General features: G+C 39.5%; 2 protein-coding genes across 9 annotated transcripts in view; both read right to left on the minus strand.

Annotated features, from left to right (window-relative positions):
• The window catches only part of fam193a (family with sequence similarity 193 member A), a 33,138-nt gene extending 23,407 nt beyond the window's left edge, over positions 1-9,731 (minus strand). Inside the window, exons 1-2 of one of the 3 annotated variants that reach the window (XM_073862881.1) lie at positions 9,408-9,731; positions 170-238 (exon numbers count right to left, since the gene is read on the minus strand). In XM_073862881.1, the coding sequence (XP_073718982.1) occupies positions 170-238; positions 9,408-9,551 (213 nt within the window). In that variant the 5' untranslated portion in view covers positions 9,552-9,731. The remainder of the gene's footprint in view (positions 1-169; positions 239-9,407) is intronic. The other 2 variants (XM_073862894.1, XM_073862886.1) reach the window with 2 other exon arrangements.
• Positions 9,732-11,272: 1,541 nt separating this feature from the next.
• dclk2a (doublecortin-like kinase 2a) overlaps positions 11,273-13,527 on the minus strand; it is a 53,768-nt gene continuing 51,513 nt past the window's right edge. For 4 of the 6 annotated variants that reach the window (XM_055205100.2, XM_055205103.2, XM_055205101.2 and 1 more), the window contains one exon: positions 11,273-12,649. In XM_055205100.2, coding sequence (XP_055061075.2) covers positions 12,314-12,649 — 336 coding nt within the window. In that variant the 3' untranslated portion in view covers positions 11,273-12,313. The remainder of the gene's footprint in view (positions 12,650-13,527) is intronic. The other 2 variants (XM_055205102.2, XR_008644428.2) reach the window with 2 other exon arrangements.

A 13,527-nucleotide genomic window follows, 5' to 3' on the forward strand; every position in this document is an offset into this window, starting at 1 on the left:
GACACAGAAGTATGAATAAAACGGATGGTGTAGAACTATAATAAGCCATTAAAGCATCAAAACAGACTCGACTTGCAGCGAAGCAGTTGTTCAGGAAGTCACAGCTGTGCTGCAATACAGAGGAAATGCAAATGTCTCAGAGCACTGTAGAGGTGATTTGCCTGTTTACCTGAAGGACTCCTGAGAAATCAGCGTTAACTGGCCCTTCTGAAAACTGTGGTGCTCCATTCAATGGAACCTGAAGGGAAAAACACCCATAAATCAATTTGTCCTGCTGTAAAGTAGATTACAAACAGAATGTTGTTAACCTCTTCAGCTCAAATACAAAGACACTTAACTGGCTGTCTATTCTAAGGAAATGTGCCATGCAGAAACATATAGCACTGAGTTTACTGAGGCTGACCTAGAACGAACCCTTGACAGTAGAAAACCTTTGGCTGGGCAGTCAAATGACCTAAATCATCTTATGATGGCCACCACTGTATCTACGAAATCATCATTATGCTCTACTATAGAATAGAGTCATCATAAAAAGGGTTTGGTCATTTTCCTTTCTGGTCACCTCAAAGTCCAGACCTCAACCCCATCAAGCTAATTTGGGGCGTGTTGGTATGGTACATTCAAAGGAAAGCCTTGATTACATTATTGATGAAGTTCTAAGGAAATATATTGACACTATGCCAGAGAGATGTAATGCTGTGATTGTTGCAAAAGGTAGACATACCGATTATTAAAATAAGTGGAAAAAATAGTATGACTCAATTTCATATTTGTTGTGCTCAGAGCAACCATCATTATGAAATGACATCATGTTTTAAAGGCACAAAAAAAGGTAAATATTTTCAGATCTATGTGGTGTTATTAATTTTGGCCACCATTGCAAAAGTTTAAAGAGCCCCTATTTTCCTTTTCATGATTTTACATTTATTTTGGTGTGTAAGGTTGTTTTCACATATGTTGGTGCGCACCGTGGTGCGGCCTCAGAGCGCACCAAAATACATTGTATCATTTTTCAGTTAGTGCGGTCCGTGTTCACATATATATATTTTTTACTTTACTCGAAATGCCGCACCGTACACCATGTGACAACGGTCAGTGCTGTCATTGGTCTCTGACAGCTCTTACCGTCTCATGACCACCCCCACGTTTCCACGACAACCAGCCTGACAGGGATCAAGATGTGGAGATAAACAATGCACGTCTTTGCGAAGTTTCTTTGCTTTAACGCGAAATTGCGTAGCTGTTCTATTAAAGCCTTTCTCACGGAGCCGTTTGCTAAAAAGGCCGTAATGTCACACTTTGTGTGTGGAGGACAGCTATGCATTTATAAAATCATCAGCTCAAACGTAAAGGAGACAGCGAATCTCTCTGCAACGGACCAGGATTGGCTTGTTTGTTGTTAACCCACAATATAACACCCGGCTCACATCACAACGGAAGCCCAGTGGCTCAAACATGTGGAGAACTTCCTGTATTTGGTTCGGCCCGAGGTCCGGCAGTGTTCACACCACAGGTGGGTCGCCCCAGAGTTCGGCAACAGCCGCTCCGAGACCACCTGTTTAGAGCGGTCTCGGAGCGGCCGTTTAGTGCGCACCCGAGTGCGGCTGTTGTGTTCACACTGACCCAAACGCACCGTACTCGGAGCGACACGTCATTTGGGCCGACCTAAACAGTGTATATGTGAAAACACCCTAAGTGTGTGTTAGTACGTTAACGATCTGCAAAGACAAATGTTATCGTCTCCAACTGAAATATTTTTTCTTGGACTACAACGAACGCAAGAATTGTAGGCAACAGTTTACTTCCACAGCAAGTTAACAAAGACACAATGCATATTATCATAATTCCCATCTGGCTTCTGACTCATCTTGTAAGTAGCCTGTGTTTTCATATTTAAAGATGCTCTAAGCGAATTCATGCGTTTTAGACCATAAACATTTTTTTGTTACATACAGCAAACATCTCCTCACTATCTGCTTGCTGCCTGACCGCTGATCAAACTGTAAAAAACGCGACCTCTGTAGACAGCCCAGGCTCCACAAACTGCAATAAAAACACAGTGGTCAAACCTACCACCACAAAACATAAAGTGTTCCAGCCAATAAACGACAAGAAGGATTTGGGGGTGGGGGTTGGGCACGTTCATGAAAGCACGTAAGGGAGGGGGAGGAGTTAGCTACACTCCGTTTGTTTGAAAACAGCTCAAACATCAACAAAAAGTGACGCCACACAGATTCACTTAGAGCGCCTTTAATGAATTTACTACTAACTATTCAAACCACGAGTCAAACATGTGTTTTGAGTAGTTATCGACTGATACTGATTTTATATAACCAATACAGATACAATGTTTCCCACAGATTTTTTTTTTTTTTGATAATGTGGCACTGATAACGTCACATGCTAATTAGCATATTTGTGACGTCATCACGTCGTGTTTGCGGCTGGTCTAGTGTTGGTACTTAAAAATGACTCGATCGGTACTCGCTAAATTTTACGATCTCGTAAACCGAATTTTCTGTTACTTTTGTCATTATATGGATCCTAAATGCAGTTGCAATTAGAGACAATTTTTTACGTAGTGCGAGCATTTTCAAAACCCGTTGGTCATGCAGCGACATGCAGATTTGGATTTCTCTCTCTCTGCTTTTACAGAGATATGTGTATTTTCTAGGGCTGTCAATAGATTAAAAAAATTAATCTAGATTAATCGCATGATTTCATGAGTTAACTCGCGATTAATCGCAAATTAATCGCACATTTTTATCTGTTCTAAATTTACCTAAATGTAACACTTTTCAAGTTTTTAGTGCTCTAATCAACATGGATTTGGACAAATATATATGCTATATGCAAATGTATGTCTACAACAGCCTGTTTACATTTTCAACAGAACCATCAACCATAGTTTTTTATATGATTTTCCCTTTAGAAGACTTTGTTCTTTCTCCATTTCTGTTTGCTGCTGATCATTTGTGACCTGTGCTGGAAAATTGAGTTGGGATGAGCAAATTTTCAAAAATGAGTCATTTACAGTATATTTTAACATTCTCTATTAAAAAACTTTAAAACAATTGGAACAATTGTTGGAATCTGACAAAGCATGACAGAACTACACCTGTTTACGCAGAGCAAAATTAATATCAATATATGTTAAATATGTTTTTCATTTATTGTTTAATTTTGACATTGAGTCAGACCACTTTAAGATATTGTAGGCTAATGCAAGGGTTTAATATAATTATACACAAAAGATACTTTAGTTTTACTCAACAGTTAATCCAAACATTCACTTCAGATATAACAGATGATAGGTCATACCTGCATGAATTCTTGTCAAAACAGATATTTTTAAAACTGTAATTTTGTGTTAGATGTCTACATATATCGGGGTCGCGCACTCGCGCGTTTGTATGCATGCGTTTCAGACGTCTGCTTCAGACATCGCTTTTGAGTCTTGTCACTCTTAATAACTCTTTTAACATCAATCAGGACCCGAACTTTATCTCTCTTAATAATTATTTTAACATCAAGCAATTCCTGCAGTATATTTTCTATCATTTCTGAAAACGAAACCAAAAAGTGAATGATAACGCATCTTTGCTTTAGATTATGGATTTGGGACGGTACACCTCTCAGGAAACGTGGAGATAAAGATCATTTTAGATATTTAATGACCATTTACAGCATTGGATTCGCTAGATGAGAGCTTAATGTTCTTATTTTTATGAAAACCTCCGACTCATCTAGACAGCGCGGGTCACTTGCTGCGCCTCAATTCATCCAGCTGTGGGACAAACAGAAATTATGTGTTGCGTTGATCGTGCGTTAATAAAATTAGTGCCGTTAAAATGAATTTGCGTTAACGCGTTATTAACACGTTAATTTTGACAGCCCTAGTACTTTCTATGAGGACGTGCTCCGGTCAACAGCACGACGCGTCTTCACATTCACATCAAACAGCGCATTCAACACATATCCATCGCGGACAATTGCATCCTCATGCCAAAAGTTAATTATTTGCATGCGTTTTAAAGTTTTGACCGTTTAAACTTTATTTTTCCTCACAGCTGCTCTTGTCTGCGTACACCCGACGCGTGTGCCCACACACAGAAAGCCTGTCATCAGTGCACGTGAACAGAGCGATCTCTCCCTCACATCTTAAAGCTGCAGTATCCTAATTAATCTCTCAATAAAATAACTCTCTGCTCTTGACTGAAGAACTGTTGTACTTCATACGAATGCGTGTATATTTATAAATATACATACACAAATATAAATACACAAATATAAACTTAATACTGGTGGTAATGTCGTACATTTGTCCTACCTGTTGCAAAACTCCCTACTTTGCCTTCTACTATTAAATAGTATTTTGAAATCCTTACAGAAGCTCACTTAAGGGGCCAGTCACACCAAAAGCGCATTAAACGCTTGCAAACGCAAGGCGCGACGCACTGCCTTTTTTAAAAAAAGAGCAGTGCGGCGCGGCTTTTCATATTGCTAAGCAACCACCGAGTCAGCTGTCTTGTCAATCAAATATTGAAGCGTGAGCGCTCTTTTGCTGTTAACTGTCATATTAGCAGAAACTTTAAAAAGAGGACGCTTGCTCTGGCCTTGTTTGAGGGTGAGAGGTGCACAAACACGCAGGAGAGAGTGAGCGAGTGGAGTCCGGTTCATCAAAGCAGCTGTAAACTTCCCTCACCACAACGTAAGGCCCGCCTCTCCCCTCATTCGATTGGACAATGGAAGACGCGAATGACGTCAGGCACTTCTCCGCTCTCAGCGCTCCTTCAAAAACGCGTGCGCGGCAGGCGGCAGAAAACCGCAAGGCGCTCGGAGCGCATAAACAGCGCGCAAACGCGCCCTGCCTATAGAATATCATTCAAAAAAGGCGCCTGCAACTGCCATAAACGCTTTTGGTGTGACTGAGCCCTTAGTCTGGTTTTTACAGGCAGTATCACATATTTTAAAACTACACACATTTCCATACAGGTTGCCAAGCACCTCACACAACTCTTCCCCAGAGAATCTACAATATGAATTGATGATTGTTTTTTTTAACTGGAAGACAGCCAGAGCAGCCATACTGAGCATTGGATTGTCCCCTATTCATAGTAATAGCAGTGCCACATATTGTTATGTCCAATTTTGTGATTAAAATCAATAGCCTTATTCACAAACTCTCCTAACCGCTTAAGATCTGCTACCAACTTAAATGTAGAGAAAAGTTATATATAAAAATTTTAAATGAATTTCCCCAAAACTAGAAGCTGTGTACTCTCGGCTGACATCAAAACTGTAGGGCTACCAGGTCTGAACACTCCAACCTGGCAGTTTGGGGATCTGTTCGCTGGGCTAATGACAAATGGGGGGAGTGTTTGGTAAGCCTGTTCAAAAATAAACATCATTTTGCTAATTTATTTGGAGGAACAAAAATTAAACCTTCAGCTTTAAGTAGGGCTGACGATATTGACCTAAATATATATCTCTGTAATTCTAGGAAGAATGCTGATATAAATGTTTACATGCAAGTCAAAGCCTTATGTGAGAAATCAAATCACTTTTATTAAAACAACGTACAATGAAAATAAAATTCAAAGGGTATTCAATTCATTGAAATGGGTGTTCACTTGTGAAAATTTACAGCAGCACAACATCGCACGTATGACCTCAGTGTACCTTTCTGGCAGAGCTTCCGTTGCAAAGAATATACCAATATAGGCAGGCGGCATTATCTCATCCCATTTCCTGCTGTGGAAAAAAGTCGATACACTACCAAAACTTGATACACACCCAGCCCTAGCTCTAAGTAAGTTTGAGGCCGTTTACACTTGGCATTAACATGCGTTTTCATCGATCGGATCACAAGTGGATGACGTTAATACCAGGTGTAAACGGTGTTCAAAACGTTTTGATCTCGTCCACTTTTGACCACTTTCAACTACATTCAGAGGTAGTCAAAACCCCTTTCGATCGGATTGCTTTTGTAGCGTAAACGCACATGTGGTTGAATTTGTTCGAACAGCCACACGCGACCGCCTTCTCTCCGCCCATTTATCTAATCTGAGGTACTGAACACAATCTTTTACGTCTTTTTGACTTCTGGCATGAACACGCAGTGTACAGCGCTATTTTAGCCTTTCATTGATAAAACTAAAGCGGCTGATCTCCGCGGTTTCATTTTGCAAGTGTGTGAAAGTTGTGCGATCCTATTTCATCAATTGAGCTGAAAATTCTGAAAAAGCTTTAACATATACACGTACAAAACACTATGCCGCATGTTTACTAACTACAAAAGCAGCATACTCTGACATAATATTAGTTTGCGTCCATATAAACTCATCATTACTCCCGCTCACGTTTTAATGACAGCAGAGAGACTCACTCACCGTCTTAACAGACCACCCCCTCAAAGTTTTCAGGACAGAAGCGGTCGAAAGTGGACAAAAGAGACGATTAAAATACCAGCTGTAAATGTGATGTGTTTGTGATCCAATCGATGAAAACACATCTTAAAGGTGCAATTTTTAAAATATTTTCAGTAAAATATCCAAAAACCACTAGGCCAGTGTTATATATTTTGTCCAACTGATTACTATCAATATCTCTAATGTTTTCAACTACATGTAAACCGTGAGAAAATTGCCATTCTAAACAGTGAGACGGGGCAGTGCAGTCTCCTTTCAATGACATTAATATCCACGTGACCCTTTGTTACCGCCTTTACTGACGTAAAAAGCACATGACAACAGTGTCGTGGACAAATGCGGAAGTATGCAGTACGAGTCAACCAAACTACCCAAGAAGGGTTTGGAACAAGATGAGAGAAAGAATGAGGATCAATATCGATGTTGCATTATCTGGATGGAGAGTTTCGCAACAACATTTAACTAGACAGTTTTTTTGTGTTTTACGTTACAGGTGAGTTGTTTTGATTCGTAACCCTTCAAAAATCGTATGCTATTATAGCGATCACAAGATTAGTGTGTAGACTGTAATCAGTGCATCTTTCCGCGGACAATATAATGCACATCAAGAGGTATTGTACAGCAATATAAATGGTCATTTTAAGACACTTACTAATAGAGTAGTTTGGTAATTTACAGTCTATCATAATGTTACATTATAACCTCACAATAAGATTTGTACTGTCAATACATTATGTGAAAAATCATTGTAGATTGTAAGTTTGAACACTTAATTATGTGCTCTGTTAACACACCATCGAATTTGGACTAATACTGTAACATCTATGACTAACAATTTGAACATTAAATATAACCTTACACCATGAAATAAAACGATGTCATCAAACGCAACATTTATAAGACTCGATTACCTTATCCGTCAACGTGATTTCTCGTTCGCGTCTGTTTAATGGCCATCAGCGGTTGAGTTAAAGACTACAAATCCCATAATTCCACGCTGCTTTAGAGCGTCATTAATCTACAACATTTGTTTTTATTGCCGTTTTGGCATCATCTAGTGGCGAATTATACATATTCCACCTTTAATACCAAGTGTAAACAGCCCCTTTGACACTTTTCTCGGGAATGTGATGTCTAGAGCAGAGGTTCCCAACTCCAGTCCACAGGCCCCCCTCCCAGAATGTATAAGATGTCTCCATAAATAACACTTGATTCAGTTCATCAGCTTGTTAGTGTGTTAATTAAGGAAACGTTTCAAACATTCCGGAGGAGCCTGATGAGTCGAATCAGGTGTTTCATATAAGGAGACATCTAAGGGCGCACTCACCCTATCCAAACCAAACCGCGCCTGGGTGCGTTTGACCCCCAAAGCCTGGTTCGTTTGACTAATGTGATCGTTCTGTACCGCGTTTTTTACCGGTTTGGTTAACTGCGCCCTGGCCGGCTTGCAGAGGTGGGCTCGAGCGCGGTTTACTTGGGCTCAGAACCCGCAGTGTGATCGGAAATCTCGCCACAACTTAGTTCAAAAGGAGACGCCAATTGCGCAACCACCCACCTTCATCTGCCTTCATCAATTCCAGTCAAGTCAACATCCAAGAACTAACAGGGGTGAAGTTGTTCCTGTACTCAGTGTTGTTTGCAAAGCTACACATGTATCACAAAATAACCATAATTCAGACTCATGAGAGAACATGTCATTCAGCTTTGAATTGAACTACACAACGTCTATCTATGTGCATGATATTGTGTATTCTCTAAAAATACATTAATCAGCCTTAAGGGTTAATGCCATAGTTCAGGCCAGTCATGAACCAGTCTCCTCTGCTTATGTCAACACAGACTGATACTCTTGTTAAGCGACAGATGTGGTCTCCTTGGAAACAGAGGCAGACCAACATAAAGAATAAGTATCTCACAAAGCCCTTAACGCTGGACCCTGTGCTGTTAGTGGCCTATTCATTCTCTGACACTTCAGTGCTTCAACAGATCAACGGCAGGACAACGTGAATAGACAACTGTACTACAGAGTAAAACTAAACACAGCTAATGTGTTCCTGTAGCTCTATTAGTGTTACATTAGCTTTCAAAGGTTGTAGGTTCGATGCCCAGTAAGTGTTTACTTTATGCATAAATTTGATCAAATCAGTCAAGTGTATTTTTGTGAATGTGTATGGCAATGCTTTGGTAGACTTTATGTCCAAAGCACAAATTTTGATCAACAAGTTAACTTTTGCAGCACTGTGATTTATTAAAACGGTTTGTTGACATTCATAGCTACTTCCTGTATTTTGCACTTGACAACATTACTAGAGTTCAGTAGGGCAAACATGACACCAAATTGCACTTAATAACGCAATAAACCCTTTTCGAATAGGTAGAAGGTTGCTTGTAAGTGTTACGTTAATAGTTTATCTAATCATCAGAGCTGTAGAGGGACTAGTGTTAAATAACAAAACACACAGGGTCGACTGTTAGCATTGGGTCGATCTATCAGCATGTTAACATCTCTGTCAATTGTGTATAATAAAAAACGAAATCAATTAGCTAAAACCTATGTTTAGCGTAAAATGTTTCGGCTCATTCACCTAGGGATGATCTAATTGTGGTATAACTACTTAATTCCATGTGTAAAAACATTAGCTAATGCTAGATTTTATTTGACATGTTAGCTTGACATCTGACTGACACAACCACACTAACTTCCGAAACTATTGACTGTCATTAGAGATGAAATCACTCTGGATATGCTTTTCGCGTCGTTTCCTTCCCTATGTTTCTGTGATCAAATAAAGATTTATTTATAAATAAACCTATAAGCTTTACATCAAAAAATGCTCCGCTAAGCTTCGGTGTAAACGAGAGATCAACTACAAGAGCCATTCTAGGCCTCAAATATCATTGGATCCTGACTAAACTGCACCATATTCGAGCACCAATGTACCCTGAATAGCCCAGCATGCCCCCGCAGGTGCTCACCTCTCCGTTCATGCTGGGGATGGTGTTGGGGTCTCCGTGAGCGACTCCGGTGGAGGGTGTTGGCGGAGCTCCGGCCTTCCCTGCGCCGCCGCCCCGCTTATTCTTCCTGCGTTTCGCTCCGCGTTTAGCGTCCGTGGGACTCATTTTAACTCCGCGAAATACACAGACAACGTCCCGATCAGAAAAAGCGGGCTCTCGGGTGCAATGCCAGGCTCTGGCGCTGCGGTTACAGGCGAAATTCAGCTGAATTTTAGATATAATCTAAGAGGCTGCCTACTTGCTCACTGTATAGCAGACTTGAAATTCCAATATGGCCGACTCGACACGAATTGGCCAATGGGGTTTACGTCATGACGCAATAGTGTACGTTACGCTATGGGTTTATGGGAAATTGAGTTTTACAATAAACCATCCACGTAGTTAGTTTATCTAAACGTCATTCCAGCATCTATGGCTACTATTGTAAATCTATATCATTCATTGTATCACAAGTTGATCCATACACACGTTGGTAGGGCCATGTTGGCATCTCCAATTCACATAGACTGCATGTTTTGGCCTGTGGGAGGAAATCGGAGTGCAAACTACACACAGAAATTCAGGGCTTCTGTGGGCTCGAACCAGGTACCTTCGTGAGGCAACAGTGCTACCCACTGAGGCGCATCTACTACATGTACGTAGTCCATTACTTATTTAAAGATAAATCTCAATCAAAATATATTTTTTTGCGATTGGAACACCAATGTAGCTTGTGGTAGCTAGCTGTAACTTAATGAAGTGAACTAAACGGGAATTTTAAATAATGTTGAGTAGCCACATACACATTTTTAATGGTGTCTGTGTTATGCTATATGTTTTTTTTGTAATTGGTTAGATTGGAATTTATGCCACTGTAGTATCGCTCTTTTGCCATCAGATGGCGACATCACATCGCAGCTTTTTGATCTAACAAAAACAAGCTATTTGTTCAGTTCATATAGCGTTTACTTAAAGGGCACATACCATGAAAATTTGACTTTTTCTATGTTTAATTGCTATTATTGGTTCCCCAGTGCTTTTATCAACTTAGAAAATGTGAATAAGACACAGTAACTTAGTTGTGGTAAACAATTCTCCACAAGCATGTGAAAATGCGTCAAATAGAGCCGCCATCTTGAAACAGGGGAGCCCCGCATCAGCGTCATTGTAGGCAATGGTGTAACGGAAATAAAATTACCATAAATTGTCATGAATGCGATTTTCTTGGTTTTCTTTTGGTTTGTTTCAAGAGTCAGATATGTATTTAGCATTGAGTCCAGAAAAAAATTGAAGTTTTGATATTATGAAAACTTTTTTAACTATAATGCATAGTGCTAGTAGGCCTAACATCCATACACAGCACAAAAGTCCGGCATCGTCCATGAATTCGGAGTACAGGCGGAGATAGTAGTATTACCTAGCTACTTCTATGACAAGACCCCTGTTCTAAGATGGCAGCGGTTTTGACGCATGCTTAGATCCGCAAGGTGACATCTAGTGGTGAAAAAATAGGTAATTTAAATTTGGCTCTCCTGGTGTTGTCAGAAGTGGATAATACCGCCTCTTAATCTGCACTATCCAATCACGCCACTGCCATTTAGTGCAAAGATCAGCTCATTTGCATGTTAAAGGACACACCCAAAATGGCACATTTTTGCACACACCTACAAAGTGACAATTTTAACATGCTATAATAAATTATCTATATGATATTTTAAGCTAAACTTCACATATGTACTCTGGGGACACCATAGATTTATTCAAGATCTTAAAAAAAGTCTTGTGAAATGTCCCCTTTAAAATATTTTTGTAATGTAGAAGAAGCCTGAGAAAACAATAAGACAATGTTAAACAACAAGACAAGTTTATTGCATTTCCTTTTGATTATTGTAATGGTAAAGAACACTAGAAAATCACATTAAAACATGAAATGTAGCCTGTCAGAAACATCACTATAGATATCCACATTGACACGGCGCAAAAATAGTCAATACATGTCAAAACCTTTGCAGATCAGTGCATTTACCTCTTTGTAGGTGGATTGTTTTGTATGCATTACATATTTTGGGAAACTGGAGAGTATTGAGATTACAGAATACAGAACTACATGAAGCAATTGGTGACTATGCAAAACAGATTGTAATCAAATACAGTCACTAATGTGTCTGCTGGCTCTATAATGACAGAGAAAATACGATTTCTAATCTTATTTCTAATCTGTACAAATAAATTAGCCAAAAAAAAAAAAAACCCTAACAATACCTACAAAATTCTTGCTTTGCTGGCTCTTATAAAGGCAACTCTACTGCAAATTACTCCAAAACACAGTAGTGTGGGCACACCCTCTAGAAAACACACAAGTAGCCCTACACCCAATAAAAGAGGGTTGCTTTTCTTCTGTGTCGAGTAAAAAAGTCAAGCAGTCTATTATCAAACATACACTCAAAGAAATGAGAACAAACTTCAAGTTTCAGCAGGACAAGTTTCAAAAACTTTGTACAGTAGCATCTTTAAATCCAGCAGTGACCACCCGAACTCATTAGATATTTATAACTGAAACATGAGCTGCTTACAGATGTGAGGGACTACAAAGCTGAATGAGCATTTCAATGCACCTACTGTTTATACAATCAATCACAAAGATTTGGGTACTGAGATCAGATGCCACGGATAAGGGTGCCAAACAGCAAGCAGAAAGCATAAACATTACAGAGTCTGAAGGAGGAGACAAGTAGTTACCACTATACTAAACAGTTATGACCATACTATTTTAAGTAGTTGCAATGTTGTCATTCATTGATTCATTTAGTTATGTATACATTATGTGTAAATTGGGATGTGTTGCCTTCCTAATATTTGTTACATTGTTATATGAATGTGTCAGTATGTTATTCTTCCTTTGGAAAGCCCTTGCTGGTTTCTGCTTCAGCGTTGCACTGGTTGGAAGAGGGAGAAGGGGAGGTGATGGGAGATGGGGGTAGAGGTGGGGCAGAGGAAGGGAACGGCAGAGATTGAACTGATGGTGCAGATGGTGCATTAGGGGTTGTTGAGGCTAAAGGCTCTACGGGAGCAGCACTTATCGAGTCCTCCGATTGGCCAGACGACCCTTCCTTGTAGGACCATATTCTCTCTGGGTGGGCGGAGGAGGGGCTCTTTCCTGTAGGGGAAGTGCGGCCAGGACGTCTGCGAGTAAGCTGGATAGTTTCCTTATCTAGAGCTGTGTTCTAAAGGAGAGAGACATTTTTGTGTCAATGTTTACGTGTTCACTGATGTGCAACAGCACACAAGATGGAAAGGAAAATGAGAAGTGATTGAGATCAAATTAAAAGGAACGGTTCACTCAAAACTGAAATGCCATCATATACTCATCCTCATGTTGTTCCTAAATAAATAAATTATATATATATATATATCAACCCATTCTCACCAAAAAGCGTACAAATGACACGCAGTGTGATTATCGTGCAATAGATACGCCAAATTCCGATTGTGCGTGCATATGATACGCCAGTCCTTCCCATTCACTTATATGGCGAATTGTTTCGTGTCGTTTTATTTATTGTTTTCTCATTTGTTTTCTGTTTTTTACCATTTTCGCTTGGGTTTAGGGTTAGAACAACTTTTTGTTATATAAAAATGACATCCTAACCCAAAACACCCCAACTCCAAGCAATATAGACAAAAACATAGAGAAACCTGTAGCCTATATTAAATAACCTGCTTAAACAAATCTGAAATCTAAACCTAAACCCAAGCGAAAATGGTTTAAAAAACAGAAAACAAATGAGAAAACAATAAATAAAACGACACGAAACGATTCGCCATACAAGTGAATGGGAAGGACTGGCACATCACATGCACGCAAAATCGGAATCTAGCGCATCCACTGCACGACAATCACACTGCGCGTCATTTGTATGCATCCTGGTGAAAACGGGTATATATATTATATATATTAATAATCTTATAGCTCAAAAGCTCCGTTGTTCAACAACTTTAATTTTCATTAAAAATGTGCCATAATATTCCTCAAAAGTTCACATTTACTGTCACATAGAAAAACAAACGTTAGTTTAAAACAACATGAAAACGAATAATTAAT

This window comes from Misgurnus anguillicaudatus, chromosome 3 (assembly GCF_027580225.2).
Source record: "Misgurnus anguillicaudatus chromosome 3, ASM2758022v2, whole genome shotgun sequence".
NCBI classification, from domain to species: Eukaryota; Metazoa; Chordata; class Actinopteri; order Cypriniformes; family Cobitidae; genus Misgurnus; species Misgurnus anguillicaudatus.